Source organism: Chiloscyllium plagiosum, unplaced genomic scaffold (genome assembly GCF_037043375.1).
Source record: "Chiloscyllium plagiosum isolate Xiang-an unplaced genomic scaffold, Cpla_swu_hap1 HiC_scaffold_7, whole genome shotgun sequence".
NCBI lineage: Eukaryota > Metazoa > Chordata > Chondrichthyes > Orectolobiformes > Hemiscylliidae > Chiloscyllium > Chiloscyllium plagiosum.
In genome coordinates, this window is record NW_028270145.1 from 57,168,105 (window position 1) to 57,189,611 (window position 21,507).

The 21,507-nt window shown below is 38.7% G+C and overlaps 1 protein-coding gene across 4 annotated transcripts in view; it reads right to left on the bottom strand.

Moving 5' to 3' along the window:
- The window catches only part of LOC122551589 (serine/threonine-protein kinase tousled-like 1), a 141,785-nt gene that overhangs the window by 78,080 nt on the left and 42,198 nt on the right, over window positions 1-21,507 (bottom strand). For all 4 annotated transcript variants that reach the window (XM_043693717.2, XM_043693715.2, XM_043693714.2 and 1 more), the window contains one exon: window positions 6,059-6,134. In XM_043693717.2, the coding sequence (XP_043549652.2) occupies window positions 6,059-6,134 (76 nt within the window). The remainder of the gene's footprint in view (window positions 1-6,058; window positions 6,135-21,507) is intronic.

Sequence of the window (21,507 nt, forward strand, 5' to 3'; positions counted from 1 at the left end):
TCCAAGTAGATGCAATAGAAGCTTAACATGATCTCCCTGCTTGTCAAGGTTATCCCCCTAGAAGTAAATCACTTTTTGTTTACGGCTTGTGTCAGTACTTCCAGCAACTTATTTGTGTCGTGAGTTCTTTTGCTCTTCTTCCCATTGACAGTCATTTTCCAAGGGAAGGACAGGTTCTTGTTTTCATAATACACGACTCCTAAAGCCCATCCATATTTGTGAGATGGAATAATCCCCACTTGCCTGGAAGCGCTGTTTCAACACTCAAACTCAACACCATTCAGTACAAAGGATTCTGCTTGATTGACGTCCATCCAAAATCTGAGAGCATTCATTGACTGCATCAGCAGTGCACTGTAGTTGCTTTATACTATTTAAAAGTAGAAGTTTATCACGGTTCCTTTGCTAACACTTGTCAAAACCTGCAACTTCTACCACCCTGCAAGACAAAGGAAACACCACCACCTGAAAGTTTTCCAACAATCTAGATACTGACCAATTTGTAAATACAGTACTGTTCCTTCATTGTCAATAGGGCAAAATTCTCTATCGAACAGCACATAGACTGCAGTTCAAGAGGATAACTCAGTATCACCATTGATACCAATTAAGAATGGGTAAAAAGACTACAATCATAATTATGACGACACAAAAGGAGGCCATCCGACAAAGCGTACCCGCAATGGCTCTTCAAATGACCATTAGTACCTAGTGTGAACCTCCTGCTTTCTTCCCAACCCATTGCACATTAGTCAGAGAGTCAAAGGGACATATAACACGGAAACAGACCCTTCGGTCCAACTCGTTCATGCCGACCAGATATTGTAACCTAATCTAGTCCTAGTTGCCAACACTTGGCCCATATCCCTCTAAACACTTCCTATCCTGATGAAGGGCTTTTGCCCGAAACGTCGATTTTCCTGCTCCTCGGACACTGCCTGAATTGCTGTGCTTTTCCAGCACCGCTCTAATCCAGAATCTGCAGTCATTGTTTTTACCTATTCATATACCCATCCAGATGTCTTTTAAAATGTTGTTATTGTATCAGCCTCCACTACTTCCTCTGGCAGCTCATTGCACTCACCACCCTGTGTGTGAAAAAGTTGCCCCTTAGGTCCCTTTTAAATTTTTCACCTCTCACCCTAAACCTATGCTCTCTAGTTCTGGACTCCCCTATCTCAGAGAACCGACCTTGTCTATTTACTCTATCTACATCCCTCATGATTTTTTTAAACCTCTAAGGTCACCCTTCAGGAGGGAGGTTCAATTGAGGTATTCAGGAGGGCAATTCATGATTATTGAGATAGAAATAGTGTGCGCAATTCTGGTCTCCCTCCTATCGGAAGGATGTTGTGAAACAGAAAAGATTTACAAAGACATTGTCAGGATTGGAGGATTTGAGCTATCGGGAGAAACTGAATAGGCTGGGGCTTTTTTCCCACGACGCTCTAGAGAAAACAGCCTCCGCCTACTCAGCCTCTCCCCATAGCTTTGTACCTACGATGCTGCTGTAAATGGTGTTATGGACCCCTCAAAACATTTCAAGAAGGTAGCTTAAACCCTAACTTTTCTAGTTGTTTTAAAACAGATGTAAAAGTGGATAAAATCCAGGAGCGATGCAGCCAGTCAAACCACTCAGTTTTAAACAAAACAGAATTCATTTACAAACTATCGAATGATATACGAACAGAATGTGGAACAACTTAACCCATCTGAAAATCCTGGTGTTGAGAGATTTTTAACTTTGTACACCCCAGTCCAACACCGGCATCTCCAAATCATATCTGAAAACCTGACTGACACAATATCCCCTGCAACTTAAAGAGCCGTTCCTATTTCCTGCAACATCCCATAAACACACCATTTGAAAAAGGAGTTAAAATCAAACACAGCTTAGAGGAGAGGGAGCGCGAAGGAGAGACTTGCGTGCACGGGTGCGAGAGAGAGAGAGAGAGAGAGAGAGAGAGAGAGAGAGAGAGAGAGGGAGAGAGAGATGTGTGCGAGAACAGACAGATGTGAGAGAGAGAGACAAAGACGGAGATGTGCATGAGAGAGATAGAGCACAGGGGGAAGAGGGAGAAACAGAATCAGCATGGAACCTCTTTTTACTCCAAAGATTTCTCTGCTTTTACTGTAGCTGGGAACCCGGAACCCAAACCCAACCCTGAACTGGGAGAACTGGCCACTCCCCTTTCAACGCACAAGTGTTTTTAAAAAAAACCCAAAAGCCTCCTCAGATTGTTGACTTAGGCAGTATCTGTTAGCCATTATTAAAATAGCCAGTTCAGACATTTCAGCACCAGTGCCTTTATGAGCCCCCCCCCCCCCCCGCCTCAAAAAAAGACAAGGATAGCCTTGTTAAATGGGGCACATTGTCACAGTGGCGACTTGTAAACTTTTCACAGTACACACGTGACAATAAAAGCTAATATGTCCACATTCTAATGAATGGATAAAAATACAAGTTTTCCTTTCGAAATCTGCTCTGACCGCTGTTCATTCCTTCTTGTTTCTATATCTTTTTGCTATTACATTTTTTAGTACCATCATCAGTTCTATCACCACTGTTAAGCTAATTGGTCCTCAGTGCACTGAAATTGTTCCATCTGCCTTTTCAAAAAAAAGGAATCATGTTAATTATGTGCAATTCTGCTGGTTCTATTTGCTTTTCAAGTGTATTTTTAAATAATATACATATGCAATAGTTGCTCGACTGCTCTTCTCTAATCTGTTAATATGCATTGATGCAATCTCCCTCTTGCCAGGTTAAATGTCATAGAGAGATAAAACGATGTTGCATTATGACCATTTATTAATGGCTTGTTAAATACTTAGAAAAGCAATTATAGAGTCATTGAACTGTACAGCATGGAAACAGACCCTTCGGTCCAATTTGCTATAATCACCCTCAAATTACCTTGTGCATTCTTTAGTGACACTATCTCTACCTTTGAATATTTTTGTATTATTTGTCTACAGAATTTTTTTATATTCCATGCATAAGTCCATTTTGCTTTCCTTGTCCTTTTACTTTTTCTGAACCAGTGTTCCTTCTTGTCATGTTTTTAAATGTTTTAGCACTTCATCTTTTTTTCAGTTTTATCCATCTTATCCACGTGCATAAATATACCTTTCCTGAAATGTTTTGATTGCCTTCTAAAACGGTTCTCACTTCATCGTTTTTCGTAGTACTATTCACATTGATAGTTTTTTTAAAAATGTATTAGTATTGGTCTTATTCGCATACAATATTTTAAACTTTATTATGTTGTGAAGATGCTGTGCGAAGGCTGGTTAAGTTCAATTAAATTGGCTGTCTTTCTAGATTTTGAAACCACTATCCATTAACAAATAGCATTTTCACTAAATGTTGTTGATATGTCTTGCTGCTTATTAGTCCAATTGTAAATTTTCATACATCCATTGAATGATCAACATATTTCTGTTGCTGTTCACAAAGAAAACAAATTCTGCTATGATAATACTGTTCTCCTGAAAGTACCTGAAAGATCTTTCAGAAATCAAGAAATATTCTTGGAGTGTGTCAGTATCGGTATAGGGGCCCCAATACAATAAGGTTTGAAATATTATTGTTCTATGCAAACAATCATCCAATTATGTTCAAATTCATCAGGAAGGTCATAATCACTCTTCCTACAGATCTGTCCACTGTTCATGCCAAGCATACATATCGATACTCAAGTTAAAGCTTGAATTTAGTCAGCACTACAATCTAAGGTCCTTCAGATGGCTACTGCATTAAACAGCATCATTTTTCAACAGACAGTGCTGTTCAATGCTTCAAATACACGCTCTGATAACTTTACTGCACTTGCAGAATACCCTATACACACACATTTCATAGTAACTCTATCATATAAATAATAGGTGGACAGCACACTGATCACACACAACATATAATATTGATTCTACTAAATTATTAAAATCCAGCCAAGTCTGCAAGATTCTAGTGCATAGGTTAAAAAGGGACCAAGTAATGATAGCTATTCAATTAAATCTAAATGCTATATCATTCAAAATTCTTTGGAGACTGAGAAAAACTATAGTCAATCCAATAAAATTCTGGATTACATAAACTGTTAAATTTGAGATGGTTAGGTTTTGAAATATACATTAGAATAGGAGCCCTTATTATTGATCTGCTGAGCATACTTTAAAAAATAGAGATTTACCTTGTTAACTCATGCAACGAGAACTCACAGCACATTTCAAACAGAACCGCTGCTTTGGTTTTTGATTTTAATTTTCTTTTTCTAATTTGGTTCATTCTATGCAGCATTTATAGTGGTATAAAGACCCCTTTTCAGAGTTTAGAGACGGCAAAAGAAAAATATTTCTCACATCATAAGTACCTATTTTTAATGAAAAACACATGTTTTTTTTAGAAACCTGCACCTAATTCTCAGCTGGTCAACAGCGATAAAGGATTTTAGCACTGGAAAACACACAGCCAAGCAGTAGCACTTGATGTTGTCACATTGGAAAGAGAAGTATGGATAACAGTAATAGTGGTAAACATTCATCAATTGATCGGGGATGTTTTTGTTCATTGAAGGTCAATGTTCTCTTCGATATCTCTGTGGAATAGTCAAGAGCAAAGTTTTGACAAGGATGAACTTATATTTAAGTAATTTCCTATTATGGTGAATTGAACACTGTCAAAATATTTTACACAGTACCTTTAGTGAGGCAACCATCGCAATCCTCCATTGATTCATTTGTCATAATTGTTCAAGTACCCAACAGAATCTATTGTGCACAATTATTAGAAGACTTCAACATGACAAAGCTATATGATTCTATGCAGACGCCTACTTGCCCTGCCTTAAGAAGAAAACTGTTAATGAATAAATACCTTGAAGAAATTAGCACTAAGCACTCTTATGCAGAGATGTCAAATACTAATGATACAAGTGCAATTAGTACAGCCATTATTTATAACTTGAAATCACATAGCTCCAAAGCAATGTGGTAGCAACTATGGTTAGGGAAATTGCAAACAACTTCTGACTAGTAGCTATGATAACATTTCACCAACATCAGCAATTTGAAGATTAATTCCGTTCCACTGATGTCACAAATACACGTAACTGTACAGGTAGAATCAAAAATCACTTCCTAATGGAGACAACAGTTTTCCTCTCTAATTTCCTAGCATAGTCAAAATGGTGCTGGTTAGACAGTTAAGACAGACTATGTGACTGGTGTTTGGTCACAGAAAGAAACAGAATAAATGGTGAAAGTAGCTTAAACAGAGCCCTTAAAAAGAAGAGAAAATTACTGGTTTGTGCAGCAACTTGCTCTGTGCATTTGTCCATGACTTTGGACTGGCCCATAATTAGTCTAGTCCAATCAAACACATTGGGAGGCTGAACAAATTAAACCCATGTTTTTAATTAATACATCCAAACATCCACACCAGAGTTACACAAATGTTGTTGAGGATCATAATTTGAGAAAATATATTATATCAAACATTATTTTCAGGTAATTGAATACTGGAAGGACTGTGGAATATAGGTAGTCTGGAATTAAGGAGTAAACTGCAATTCTTTTTGGCCGGATATCAAAATTCATTCAGTATTCTGTACTTCACTCCCTCTGGACATTTGTTTCCTACATCACAATTTTTTCTTCAGTATGCTTACAATGCCCCAAATAATATGCGAACCGTGTCAGGTTGATGAGCTGTCATAATAGCCTTTCAAATGTCAGCACAGCTTTTGATCAACACTTCAGTCACTACATGTTACATCCTTCTGTTACCACCACTTCATATGGTAGTTCCTACTTTGTCTGACACCCATACATCTGTATTTCCTCTTGAACACGAAAAGCAAAAACTAGAGTCCTTCTAGCAACTGGGATGGAGTGGGAAGTAAGCACTTTTCAAATGTCAATTTACTTTTCCGGTCGTAGTGAAATTTGTTTCAAAACCCTACCTGGATATTTTAAATCAAAAAACTGATTTCTCAACATCGAGATTCCCCCCCGTCATTTGCAACCTCAGGAACTTTTTTCCCCCAACACCCCTTACCTTGGCTATTATCACTCTGGTTATCGGCTTTGCGTTTTCTTCCTCTTGCAGAGTCAGGTTGTTTCTTTTCTGGGGTCTAAAAGAAGATATAGGTATCACATTTGAATTACTATAATCCTGACATCTTAAATGTAAAAGCAAATTAATTTTTCACTTCTAGGAATTTGTATTTTATTTTGTAATAAATTTTAGAATTAAATTCCTAAATGCTATATCTTGAAGTCATGGAGATGCAATTGCGGAAAATTTACAATATTTTCACTGCCTAGCAAGTTGAAAGAACCTTGAGATATAGTATTAAATTAAGCATATAAGGAAGGCTTGAAGGATTTTGTTGATCCAAATCAGCAGCACAGTGCATTTCAGCTTAGCACATCTGGCAAGGAATGAATCATGGTAAGGAACCAGGATTCATACTCCGACCAAAACCCAGTGATCCTTGCTAAAATGCGAGCACATTATTGGTTGAGTATAACAAAGATACTAACCAAAATATATTTTTACTTAAAATGTCTTCTTCTCTAGATTATAGAATATTATGAAAATTTCCATTAAGTTTTATTTTAGTTAACTTCCTGTGAATGTTGTGAATTACAGTCCATTCATAAAATGGTGTTAAAATATTGCTTGTCTGCCCTTCCTATAGTTACATTTCATGACATGGAGCCAAGTCAGAGGCTAACCAAGAATTAGCGCCCGAGGCTAGTGGGTCGGATCAGAGATGGACCCAGGATTATAGACAAGGAGCAACAGAAGTGAAGAGACCTGGAGTACCCATGTACAAATCAATGAAGCTAACAGGGAGGATTGAGAACATAGTTAAAAACAAAGGGCATAAGGGATCCAGATCTTTATCAATAATTAGGAGGTATGGGTACAAAAGCAAGAAAGTTGAAACATTAGCTCATCCTCAACAAGAGTACTGCAACCAATTCAGGCCATTGCACTTCTGGAAGGTTCGTGAATAAGAGGATAGTAATTTAACAGTGGGACTAGATTAGTTTAAGATATCTGGTCAGCTTTGACGAGTCGGAGTGAAGGGCCTGTTCCCGTGCTGTACATCTCTATGACACTATAATAGTGACCCAAGGAAAACCTTTTTAATGCAGAAAGTGATCAAAGTCTGGAATGCACTGCCTGAGTGCAATACTGAAGGTAGCTCCAACTGCAACTTTTTAAAGAGAACCAGATAAGTGCATGACCTGTAAACAAAGACTTGAGCTACAGAAAAACAGTGGGCAGAACAGGAACAGCAGTTTGCTGCTGCACCAACTCCAGAAAAACTAGGCAAAGGAAGTGGAGTAACACTGTTAATAAAGGTCTATTATGGATCTAATAGATCATGATGGAGATTCAGTTTGGAAGGAAGGAGCAAAACGTTTGCACACATTTGAAGCAAGAACAAACAGAATATTGTTTAAATGGAGAGAGACTGCAGTATGCTGAAGTGTCTTCTGCTTGTCCTTGTACACAAATCAAAGATTCAGCATGCAAGTACAGCAAGTAATTAAGATAAATTAAAAAAAACTGTGGACACTGTAAATCGGAAACAAAAATAGAAATTGCTGGAAAAGCTCAGCCACTCTGGCAGCACCTGTGGACAGAAATCAGAGTTAATGTTTCAGGACAACTGACCCTTCCTCAGAAGATAAGTAAAATGCCGGCCTTTACTGCAAGGGGTGGAAAATAAGACCATAACAAGGTACAGATAAGGAAAGCTATCAACACAGTCTCACTCATCCACCAGAAATACATTTTTTAGTAGCTCTTGCTCTCTCTCAGCATGTCCCTTAAACCACTCACATCCAACTTTAGTGCCTGTGTATTGAATCACCTTCAGCAGTCTATCCACTAATAAATGGGAACTTGTGTTGTGTTTCATTTGCATATACATTTCTAATTGACAGGGTTCTGTTTAGCTTCTTTGGGATCTGGAAAGGTCTGTTCTTCGTTCTATTGCCTATCTTAAACAGACTAAAATTATTAATAATTACCAGGTTGTGTTGTACATTCTAAAAGATTGGATTAAGCCATTGCCCATCTTGCTGCAACTGTTTAAGGTATAGGAAATAGAATTCACTTGGAGTACTTAGTAATGTTTTGGTCTCTTCGAGAAATTATATACTTGCATTGGAGGAAGTTCAGATCAGGATGGCTGGGTTGATTCCTGGGATGAAGCAGTTGTCTCATGAAGAAAGAATGACCTGTAGACACCGGAGTTAAGAAGAATGAGAGCTGACCTTAATCAAACAAGATGGTGAGGGAGCTTGAGTTTATTAAGAGGAAATTTCCCCTTCTAAGGGAGTCTAAAACTAGGACATACAGTTTCAGAATAAGAGATGTTTTTCATGCCAGATGGAGGCTAGGAAGATTGTTTTTTCCTAATGAATTGTTAATCTTTGGAATTCTGTACTTCAGAAAACAGTGAAGGCTGAGTTACTGAATATATTCAAGGCTGACTTCAACAGATGTTTGATGTTCTAGGGAATCAAGGGTTTTGGTTAAACGCATAAAATTGGACTTAAACATCTATTTACTCTAAATTCTATTTACCTCCTCTCTCTCATTCTGAGGCCCACATCTTCCAGATGGTGCAGTGACTTACCTGCACTGCACTCAACGAGTTTTCTAAATTTGCTACTCACAGTAAATGACAACATACAGTTGATTTTAGAGTTGTACAGCACAGAAACAAACCCTTCTGTCCAACTCATCTGCAGTAATCAGACATCCCAATCTAACCCAGTCCAATTTGCCAGCGTTTGGCCCATAGTAGTCTCAACTTTTCCATTTATTTTTAATTTATTGATTTTTCTGTGGGATGTGGGCGTTAGTGATTGGCCAGCATTTATTGTTTATCCCTAGTTGCCCTTGAGAAGGTGGTGGCGAGTTGTTTCTTGACTCCCCAATGCCATTAGGGAGACAGTTCAAAGATTTTGATCCAGAGAGAGTGAAGGAACAGTGATATATTTCCAAGTCAGGATTGTGAGTAGCTTGGAGGGGGAAGTTGAAGGTGGTAGCGTTCCCATATATCTACTATCTTCTAGATGGAAGTGGTTATTGGTTTGAAAAGTGCTGTGTGAGAATTATTGATGAATTTCAGCAGTGCATCTTGTAGATAATACACATTGCTGCCACTAAGCTTCAATAGAGGAGGGAGTGGATGTGGTGCCAACAAAGCGGGCTTTGTCCTGGATGGTGTCAAGCTTAAGTATTGTTGGGGCTGCACTGATCCAGGCAAATACCACTTTTGCGTAGCTCTTATCGTTTTGAAGTGTCAGTGGACTCAACACATTAACTGTTTCTCTCTCCATTGATACTGCCAGACCTGCTGAGTTTCTCCAGTATTTTCTGTTTTGTTTACTTATTCAAATTCCATTTCACAGCATTTGGTTTGTGGTTTTGTGCGCTATGGTATATCAAGTATTTGTTTGAATACTACTTCAAATACTGAGATTCCTGCCTCTATCACCTTTTCAGGCAGACAATTCCAGATGCCCACCACACTCTGGGCTAAAATAAAATCACCATAAATTATATCCGGATGTAAAATGTTTGTTAAACAAAAGCAAGCAAGTAACAGTAAAATAAAGTGGTGACTTCTGTGAAAAGAACGTTTGAGACATTTCCATATAAAACAGCTGTAAAACCATGAAATGTAACCCTGGTGTACTTGATTAATCGCTCACTTTTTAATCTAAGGTCATCACTTTTTCAGATTTTAAATCTGGAGAGGTTCCCAAGGAACAATTGTGAAGAGTCTGGTGAGAAGGGCAGAATACAATGCCTTTGCTGTGGATATACAATCAACATGATTAATAATAGTTAGCAGGGACCTTCTGAAGGAAGTACCTGTTCACAACTGAGATTAAATTAACTTCAAATTTCCAGTAGCACCGTTCGAATTTAAGCTTTTACCAGTCACATGATGTGCTGTTCCATTTTGCTTTCAATTTCTTCATCTGTATCTATATCAAGCTTTATCCCAGCCTCACTTTCTCCTAATCTGGCTCTCTCTCCTGTATTCTAATGGATTGTTCCTACCCAATTTTCCCCTTTCTTCTGTCTGCTTTTTTCAAATTACACAAGTTACTTTCTGATTAACCTAACTTAATCTTGTTCTTTGAGAGCCCAGAGCACTAGATGCTGAGAACAGACAAACACCTGGGGCCCAATTGGTAGCATTGTTCAGAGGCTGGTAAACCAAGCTGCGAAGTGACAATTTTATGGACAGTGAAATGCTGATTCAGCAGGTACAGAAGATTGATCATGCATTAGTAAACAAGTAACATATTAGCTATAAAATAAAAATTATATATTAGATAAAGCAAATTTGATTAGCGTGAAGCCATGGTTAAATATATAGAATTATACAGATTTATGTAAAATGAACAGCACAAATAAACCATGTGTCCAACTGATCCATGTCAGTGTTAATGCTTCATACCAGTCCCTCCTAATAATATTTTGTTCAGCCTAATCAGCATGTCCTTCTATTCACTACTCTTTCATGTGCTTTCCCTTAAGCACATCTAATATAACTTGCTTCATCTGACAATTGTCATATAGAGTTTAACATTATAACCATTTTCTGGATAAATGAGATTTTCCTGTGCTTCCTTTCAGATTTATTGAAGCGGGTCTTATATCTGGTTTGTTTGGAGTTCATTTTAAAGGCTTATAGCAGGTCACCTCACATTTCTCTTTTCTAGAGGAAAGATCCCGATTCTGAATTGATCTTTCCAACAATTGTAACTTCTCAGTTCTGGTATTATACCAGAAAACTTTCTTTTAGACCTTCTTCAGTGCCTCTATAAATCACTAACAAGAAATGTATTACACATTCCTGTTGTGTAAATACAAATCTAACAAAGTTTTTGCACAAATTTAACATGACTTCCTAACATTTCAATCACATCTTTCAAAAAGGTTAACCAGGATGTTGCGTGGTCTCAAGGGCATTGGCTATGAGGAAACGTTAAGAAGATTGGGATGGTTTTCACTGGAAAGTCGGCAGCTGAGAGGAGACCTGACAGAGCTCTATTAAATTATGAGAGGCATAGATAGGGTTGATAGTCAGAAGCTTTTTCCCAGGCTTGAAGTTTCAATTACAAGGGAGCACAGGATAAAATGACAGTGAGTAAGTTTAAGGGAGATGTGTGAGGGTCGTTTTTCACGCACAGAGTGGGAGTATCTAGGTGCTTTCTGCTAATAGCTCAGTTGCCATCAGCAGGAAGCCACAATATAAATCCAGCAAAGATGCACTTTGGATATTCCAAATTTGGCATATTTTTCAACTTTAACTCTAATAACACCTCATAAGTTAAGACCACGCAACATCTGGTTAACCTTCTCCGCACTCTCTCCAAAGCTTTCACGTTCTTCTGGTAGTTAGCGACTAAAAGTGCACACAATCCTCCAAATGTGATCTAAGAAGGGTTTTACATAGCTACAATGTGGTTTGCCAACTTTTGTACACCATGACCTGATTGATAAAGGCACACGTCATATGCCAATATGTCTGTATGTTAATGTTTCTAAGGGTTCTGCCATGTACAAGAAGTCACACAAAATTTGATCCTCCAAATTGCACCACCTCGCATTTGTCTGGATAAACAAATCAGAGCTCAACCATTAAGCTTGATACTGAGCAAAAATTCCTTAAGCTAACAAGTCAATTACATAGTGAAAAGGAGCTAGATGAATATCAACTGAAAAGAGAGACAACAGCTTATATAGACATTAACAATACTTCACTTTTGACCTGTGCTTACAGAATGGAGCTTTGGTACTTTGAAGAAACGGATCAACATTTTACTTGGGAGAGAAATGCAGGTGAAAATACTCAAAACATCAACTCTGGATATAGTTTGCCAGGTCAAGTGGCCTTCATTCATGTCCTTCATATAAATATCTTCAGGATGGTCAAGCTGCCAGACACCTTACCAGCAAACTAAATTGATTATGTGCTCTCACTCATCCAGAATACTGCCACACTGTTGCACAGTCAAATTTCATTAGCTTGCATGGACCCTTCTCAACCCATTTGGAAATGTACTAAATAAAACTAGGTGGAAAAGGATTATAACTGCTGGCACTAAACCACAAGTAATTTTACTTGTTAAAAATAAATAATAAATGGACTCAGCATCTTTTTTTTTAGTTGCATGGTTGACTAACAGTTATAGATCACTGTCAAAGTTAATGAACAAATCAAAAGTTTCAGGTGACAGTGTAAATGGTTGTAGCGCATTGGCTTTACTCCCCAACAGTTTTGACAGGGTTCCCTTTTATCTTGTCCTTAGGTTTAGGGTTCTGGAGGTGTTGTCAGTAGATAAGTCAAGATTGTTGAGATCTTTGGTACTAGGTCACGAGCAAGCGGTTAGCCACACAACTGGACATGCTGTTCTTTCTTGGCCTTAGAGTTGTTCATGTGGAAAGCTGAAATAACAATCTTGGTAGTACTTCCATTTTCTGAAGTGGACTTCCAAAGAACATGGATCTTCTGCAAGTACTTTCTTAAAATCTTGAAACTCTTCAGCCTGGAAAGCCAGGGTAAAAATGATCTGAACCCATTCACAAACTCAATGTTAAGAAACCACACTATCTGCATGGGGCTAGACACATAATGCAAATATTTAGTGTGCCATTTTCAGTAAATAAAAATGTTTAAGAGTGCCTTAAAAACCAGAGCTACAAATTCAGATCAGCTGCAAAAACACTCATTCAATGAAGACAAATGAATCTTATGGCCCCTTACAATATAATAAATGTCACTGATATCTCCAGAGGTATAATTGTACAGAGTTATAACAACATGCTCCCATTTACTTGCTAGCTCTGCATGTTCATTTATGTTTGCACCTTCAATTTTTCTATAAGTAGAAATTATTTACAATCTCCTTTGAGCAGGGTGAACGCAAATGTAGTTTGATTGTTCTGTAGGATACAGATACAATTGAACAAAAATTGCAATTCCAGAAAATGTTTTTGCAAAGTAACTTATGATTTTTCGCATTTCAGTAATCAAACAAAATACAGTATGACACTAGCCTAACTAATAATCAGTACTGTTTGACTCAACCAGAACAGATATGCTCAAATACTTCAATGTCTAAATTTGCTTTCATTGCCAGCATACAAGTCAAAGATCCTGTTTCAAACCTAATCCACAATTCTCACCACTACAAATTCTGTAGAATTAAATTTAACTTGATAGCAGCATATTAGGCCAAAAGGCCCTTTAAACCAAATACCTGAAACATGACAGTTGCATTCAGATTTACAAAATGTAAATGGTGATAATCAAAACGACAATGGCCATAAAATATAGTATGCAATAACTCACATGCCAAATAAGCAATTTTTGATAATGAATGGCACTGAATTGTTCACGTATTTGTAGCAACTGAATTGTGAGCACAGGAATTCAGTCAAAGGTTTGACTGGCACAGTTTACATCTCATGAAGCACATTTGGTAAAGACATGGTGATAACAAATTTACAAATGAGAATACTGAAAACAAATAGGAGATACAGTTCCTTTCAGAAAGAGGCCATCTTAGAAGGCAACTGCAAGGAGTTATAGAGACACCAAGTGGCTAGACAAGAATTTACATATGGGTACTCATAAATGAAACTAGGTGAAAAACACTGAAGCAGTTTAATAAACAATAGTAGTCCACAGTTGTGGAGCAATGATTAAAGCTAATCAATTTCAATCCATAATTTGAGAAACTGAGTCTCGATAGAATCTTGAAATGATAAGCAGAGCTTACAAAGAGCATATTATGCTAATCAATACAAACATACTTTCTAAAAAAATAACAGCAAGAACATGAAACTAATAATGGAATATTAGTCAAAATGATTTAATAAATTTTGGTTCAGTTTTTGTTCAAATTTATTGGGTAGCTATGGAGTATAGACAAGGAAGCTCTGAAATTTATCCTGTATAATAGTTGATCCCAGATAGTGGCATCAGAAACATTTCAGTTGTATCAGCTTCAATACAACCAGAATTCTGATGTCTGTCTAGCAAATTCTGTTGCAAGTCAGATGATAAGTGATGAATGATTTAAAGTCAGCCATGATGTGCCTGTGATTGACTGTCAGTAATGACAGTTTGTGTGCATACATGAATAATACTTGAGTGAGAAAGAATCAGCACCTTCAGAAAAATTGATAAGTTAAAAAATCAAAGATGGAGATCAGGATACTGGGCAGCGACAAAACAAAGGTCACAGAATGATGCCAAACAGATTGGCATCACAGAGCACAAAATACACATGGACAACTAGTGAAATCATCCCAAAATACTCAAATCGCGCAAGAAAATTCACTCACAGGGGAGACCAGAAAAAATACACCAGACATAAGTTAAACAGGAAAGAAATTGAGAGGAAGGAACTTCTCAAATTACAAGCTCTCCTGCTCTTGGTAGTGACAGGTTCACCAGTGAGTGGGAGAAGCTACTGTCATTAAAGGGGTATCACAAGCAGTCAGGTAAGCAGCCAATGGCAATAGAGTCACTAGATGAGAATTTATATAGATCTGGGAGTTTTGTCTGTCAAGAGAGAAAGAGGAAAAAATGGAGTGTAAGGATGGGTTGGGGTGATGAGGAGGAAACTTCATGGAGAGGATTAAGGATGAGGGAGAAGTTAACTGTTAGAGCAGTGGAAGGAGGTGAAGGAGGAGAGAAGTATTTAAACCTGTCAAAGGAACTGAAATCCAGTAAACTTCAAATCACTATGGAAATGCATAACTAAAAAAAAAAGTTGTGGAATCTTCAATTTAAGGTTATACAAGTTTTGGAGCTATTGCATTTGGGAAAAAAGGGTTGAGAATCCCACCAAAATAAACACCTCATCAACTTTTAAATTTAAATCTGAGATTGAGAGCCAAGATGCACTTACTAGGGTTGTATCTGACTGGATAAAATGTTCCATCTTTGTGCATTTATGATGAAAACACATTAGCTCCCCAGTCTGAGGAGGGTATGGTTGTTAATGTGATGGTTTGCTTGTGTATTAGCGTCACTGAGTCATAGAGATTTACAGCATGGAAACAGACCTTTCGGTCCAACCCGTCCATGCCAACCAGATATCCCAACCCAATCTAGTCCCACCTGCCAGCATCCGGCCTATATCTCCAAACCCCTCCCATTCATATACCCATCCAAATGCCTCTTAAATGTTGCAATTGTACCAGCCTCCACACTTCCTCTGGCAGCACATTTCATACCCCTACCACCCACTGCATGAAAAAGTTGCACCTTAGGTCTCTTTTATATCTTTCCCCTCTCACCTTAAACCTATGCCCTCTAGTTCTGGACTCCCTGACCCCAGGGAAAAGACTTTGTCTATTTATCCTATCCATGCCCCTCAATTTTGTAAACCTCTATAAGGTCACCCCTCAGCCTCCAACGCTCCAGGGAAAACAGCCCCAGCCTGTTCAGACTCTCCCTGTAGCTCAAATCCTCCAACCCAGACAACATCCTTGTAAATCTTTTCTGAACCCTTTCAAGTTTCACAACATCTTTCTGATAGGAAGACTAGAATTGCATGCAATATCCCAACAGTGGCTTACCAATGTCCTGTACAGCCGCAACGTGACCTCCCAACTTCTGTACTCAATACTCTGACCAATAAAAGGAAAGCATACCAAATGCCTTCTTCACTATTCTATCTACCTGCGACTCCACTTTCAAGGAACTATGGAACCTGCACTTCAAGGTCTCTTTGTTCAGCAACACTCCAGAGGACCTTACTATTAAGTGTATAAGTCCTGCTAAGATTTGCTTTCCCAAAATGCAGCACCTCGCATTTCTCTGAATTAAACTCCATCTGCCACTTCTCAGCCCATTGGCCCATCTGGTCCAGATCCTGTTGTAATCTGAGGTAACCCTCTTCGCTGTCCACTACACCTCCAATTTTGGTGTTATCTGCAAACTTACTAACTGTACCTCTTATGGTCGCATCCAAATCATTTATGTAAATGACAAAAAAAAGTAGAGGGCCCAGCACCGATCCTTGTGGCACTCCACTGGTCACAGGCCTCCAGTCTGAAAAACAACCCTCCACCACCACCCTCTGTCTTCTAACTTGGAGCCAGTTCTGTATCCAAATGGCTAGTTCTGACTGTATTCCATGAGATCTAACCTTGGTAATCAGTCTCCCATGGGGAACCTTGTCGAATGCCTTACTGAAGTCCATATAGATCACATCTACTGCTCTGCCCTCATCAATCTTCTTTGTTGCTTCTTCAAAAAACTCAATCAAGTTTGTGAGACATGATTTCCCATGTACAAAGCCATGTTGACTATCCCGAATCAGTCCTTGCCTTTCCAAATACATGTACATCCTGTCCCTCAGGTTTCCCTCCAACAACTTGCCCATCACTAAGGTCAGGCTCACCGGTCTATAGTTCCCTGGCTTGTCTTTACTGCCCTTCTTAAACAGTGGCACCACATTTGCCAACCTTCAGTCTTCTGCCAACTCACAAGTGACTATCGATGATACAAATATCTCAGCAAGAGGCCTAGCAATCACTTCTCTAGCTTCCCACAGAGTTCTGGGGTACACCTGATCAGGTCCTGGGGATTTATCCACTTTTAACTGCTGACTGATGCCTGTTGCACCTTGTGCCAATTTAAATATAGTTGTGTGTTGTGGCTTTATGTTTAACACAGGATTGACAATTATTGAAGATGTCTGTGAATTATTCTAACACTTTCTGTGCAAGTCCAAATACTACGTCATATTTAAAAAGCTTTAGAAATCTAGTATTACAATATATTTCATAAATTGCACAATATAAAATAATATTTTCACAGCCAAATTTGTTATCCTGCCAGAGTTAATTCATAATTTCTCACTTAAAACCTAGTTATATCGCATTGAATTAGGCTTAACCAGAGGTTTCTCTGACAACTGCAGAAAGTGAGGGCTTGGTGAGGGGAGGTCTCTCACTATATAAATTGATTTCATTTGTTGCAATTTCACTGAAGAGGGTAATGGATGCGACATATTCAAAGCATTGGCTAGGGTGGAGCTGAGTACTGCACCAAAATTTCAGGATTTCTATGCCAATTTGCACTTGTGCTAAATCAAGATTTTGACCAGCGGGGAAACACTATCCGTAACCATACAAATTCCATGTTCAAGATTTTATCAGCCTGCTGAACATAAGAATTCCCAGTTAAGCATGTTTTCTGATTTTTTTCTTCCTATTGTTTTACAGGCGGCTTTTCTGCCTCCTGTTTCATTTTGAGAATAGGTGAACCATGCATTAGGAGGCATAGAAGATATATTTTAAAAAGAGTTCAGAAAACAGAAATTCCTCCATCTGTGGTTTTAAAAACATGATGCAAAATAAGGGGAGGCTTGGAGTGTGCAAAAGCCTTTGTGGTCCAGTTCCTTAGTTACTAAGAACATCTAATTCAACCCTGAGTATGTGGCAACAGAATTTTCTAATCATATGAATTTTCTAATAGGTAAGACAGAAAACAAACATCATAAAGCAAAAATAAACAATGAAAAAGGACAATGAAGAACAAGAGAGATATCCACAAAAAAAAGAGAAAAGCATGAAGGCATAAATTGTGACAAAATGCAAAACCAAATCGCAAAACCAAATCCAACATATAGTGATGCTCAAATAGTTGGGAGCTACAATAGTTCCAGAGCAAGAAAGTAAGTGCAGGGATCCTGTGAATGCATCCCATGCTTCAAACACGTTTAATTTGGAATGCTGATGAAAACAAGATTTCATCTCAGAAGCACAGCCAAGTTCATGATACCATGGCTAATTCAACTGTACCTAGGTACCCAAAGATCACTCAAGTAGCAGTAGCCTTGGAGATTTGACAGCTAGATCAAATGAACAAGACCATAAGTAGTAAAAGCAAAAGCAGACTATTCAGGCCATAGGACATACTCCAGCATGCAGCAAGATCAATTCTGATCTGATAAACAACTCCACTTTGTCTTATCCCCATAAACCTTTATGTCCTTATGGATTAAAAAAAAAGTTTTTATCAGCCTTCTAGTCTTAAACTCTCCCAGAAGGAGGAACAACTTCTTTGCATCTACTTCATTAAGAATTTCATTCACGAGTTCTTCCATTCTTCTAAACTCCACTGAGAAAGATGTGGAAGCTTTGGAGAGGGTGCAGAGAAGATTTACCAGGATGTTGCCTGGAATGGAGAATAGGTCGTACGAGGATAGGTTGAGAGTGCTAGGCCTTTTCTCATTGGAACGGCGAAGGATGAGGGGTGACTTGATAGAGGTTTATAAGATGATCAGAGGAATAGATAGAGTAGACAGTCAGAAACATTTTCCCCAGGTACAGAGTGTTACAAGGGGACATAAATTTAAGGTGAAGGGTGGAAGGTATGGGGGGGGGGGGGGGGGGGGATGTCAGGGGTAGGTTCTTTACCCAGAGTGGTGGGGGCACGAAATGCGCTGCCTGTGGGAGTGGCAGAGTCAGAATCATTGGCGACCTTTAAGCGGCAATTGGATAGGTACATGGATGGGTGCTTAAGCTAGGACAAATGTTCGGCCCAACATTGTGGGCCAAAGGGCCTGTTCTGTGCTGTATTGTTCTATGTTCTATACAAGGCCATACTACTCAACTTCTAAGAAATTCATTCCATATCTAGGATCAATCAAGTAAATCTTCTCTGGATTGATTCCAATGCCATTATATCTTGCCTTGGATAAGGAAGAAAAAAAAAAAAACTGCTCACAGTATTCTAGGTCTGGTCTGACTAGTGAGTTGTATAATGTTAGCAAGACCTCCCTATTTTCAACGTCTTCAGTAATTTGCAACTACTCCCAATTTAGTACTTTATTCCCTTTGAAATAAAGGGTAACACTTCTCTATTACCACTGAACTGGAATGCCCGTTTTTGTGACTCATGTTCGAGAACTCCGAAATGCCTTTATACTGTATTTTTCTGCAGTCTATAACTATTTAAATAATATTCAGCTCTACAGCCAAATTGCATGACCTCGCATTTTCCCACATTGCAATGTACCTACCAATATTTTGTCCACTCACTTAACCTATATAAATTCTCTGGGACTCTATCAACCTGACTACATGCCTTCCCACCTGCGTTTCCATGGCTGCAAATGTGAAATCCGGGATGGTATGTAGTCTCCTTGGTGCCAGAGCACTCTCAGGTTCAAACAGTCAGCATTAATGCCTCAAGTAGAAAGAGATATGTAGGCTTGCATTAGAATTTAGGGAGCCAAGTAGGAAATTAGTGAGCAGAATGTCAAAAATTGTAACATCTGGATTACTACCAGTACCACAAGTACGTAAAGATGGAAATTAACAATAAAGCAGATGAACGTATGCCTCGAAAAATTATGCAGTTGGGAGGGTTTTAGATTCCTGGGACATTGGTACCAACTCAGAGAGCTGGGACTTATGCAGCTCAGATGGGCTGCAGCTACACTGGTAGGAACCAATTGCTAGTACTGTTGGAAAGTGTTTGAACTAACTTGTCGTCACGAGTATGGGAACAAGGAGTAAACATTAGAGAAACAATACAGAGAGCATTTCTTAAGTTATTAGATGGATTTACGTAAATAGGAAAGTAAAGTCTAAATTAGGGTTAGTGTCAAGCACAAAGCATGGTAAACTGGATTGGTAAGCTGCATTCACAGAAAGTTGTGGAAACCTAATGTCATGGTTATAATAAAAACGTGGCTAAAAATAGTCAAACTGGTCTGAAGTAGTCATGGATAAAAGTTCAATTCAAGACAGGAAAAAGGGGGTTGTAGCAGTATTGGTTAAGGATAACACTACAAAGGTGAAAGAGAGAGGACTCCCACAGGAATCAAGAACAATTTATTTGGCTAGAGCTAAAGAATGAAATAAAAACTGAAGCAATAACATTGTCTTGTGTTGTCTTTCAACCATCAAACAATGGTGAAAATGTAGCATAACACCTTTACATTGAAATTACAGAGGGATGCGATAATTTGTTTACATGGGATTAGAGCATCACTGGCTGGGCCATCATCGGTTGCCCTTGAACTGTTGGCAGTAGTGAGCTGCCTTCTTTAACAGAATTGGATTCATAATGCTGTTTGGGGAGGGAATACAAAGGATTTTGACTTAATGACACTAAAGGAACAGTGACAAATTTCTAAGTCAAGGTGCTGACTGGCTTAGAGGGGAACTTGAAGGTGATGGTATTCCCATGGACCTGCTGCTTTTGTTCTTAGAGATGGAACTGGTTGTAGGTTTGGAAGGTGGTGTCTAAGTTGCATTGGTAAATCTTCAAAGCGTATCTTAGATGACACACACTACTGCAAATAAAGTGATGAAGGGAATGAATGTGTTTAGATATGGTGCAAATTCAACAAGCTGCTTTACGCTGGATGGTATCAACCATCTTGAACATGTTTGGAGCAACACTCATCCGGCCAAGTTGGGAATTTTCCATCACACTGCTTACCTGTGCCTTTTAGGTGGTGGTTAGGTTTCGGAGAAAAATCAGAAGGCGAACTACTCACCACAGGATTCATAGCTTCTGACCTGTTCTTGTAGCTACAGTATTTATATGGGTAGTCCAACTCAGTTTCTGGTCAATGGTAACACCAGAATATTGATAATGGGGTATTTCAGTGATGGTTATGCCATTAAGTATCTTTTTCATTGGATATGGTCGTTGTCCAGCATTTGAGGCGCAGAGCTGTCAGTCCGAATCTGGATGTTTGTCCAAGTATTGCTGCGTTTGGACATGGGCTGCTTCATTATTGTAAGTGTCATCAATAGTTAACATTGTACAATCACATCCCTCCATCATGGAAGTTCCCTGATGAAGCAGCGAGAGATGGTTGAGACTAGGACTATCCTGAACCGAGATGATAGACCTTCATTAACCAGACCATCTTTCTTTGTGAAATTTACAACTGTGGAAAGCACCGTTTACCCCATCAGATCCCCACTGACTCGTTTTGTTGGGGCTCTTTGATGCCATACTCTATCAATGGTAGCCTCTACGCCAAGGGTAGTCACTCTCACCTCACCTTTGGAATTCAACTCTTTTGTCCATGCCTGAACCAAGGCTGTAATGAGGTCAGGATGTGAGTGGCCCTGGTGGAACCCATATATTGAGCATCAGAGAGTAGTTTATTACTAAACAAGTTCTGCTTAATAGTCATGTTGATGACATCTTCCATTCATTTTACTCACGAGTGAGAGAAGACTGCAGTTATTGATTGGGTTGATTAGTCCTTCTCTTTGTGCACAGGACATACTTGGGCAATTTTCTATATTGTCAGGTTGACATTAGTGTTGTAGCTGTACTGGAACAACTTGGCTAAAAGCGTGGCAAGTTCTAGAGCACTCGTCTTAATATTGTTGCCAGAATGCTCTTGGGTCTAATGACCCTCCCGATATCTAATGCCTTCAGCTGTTTCTTGATACCT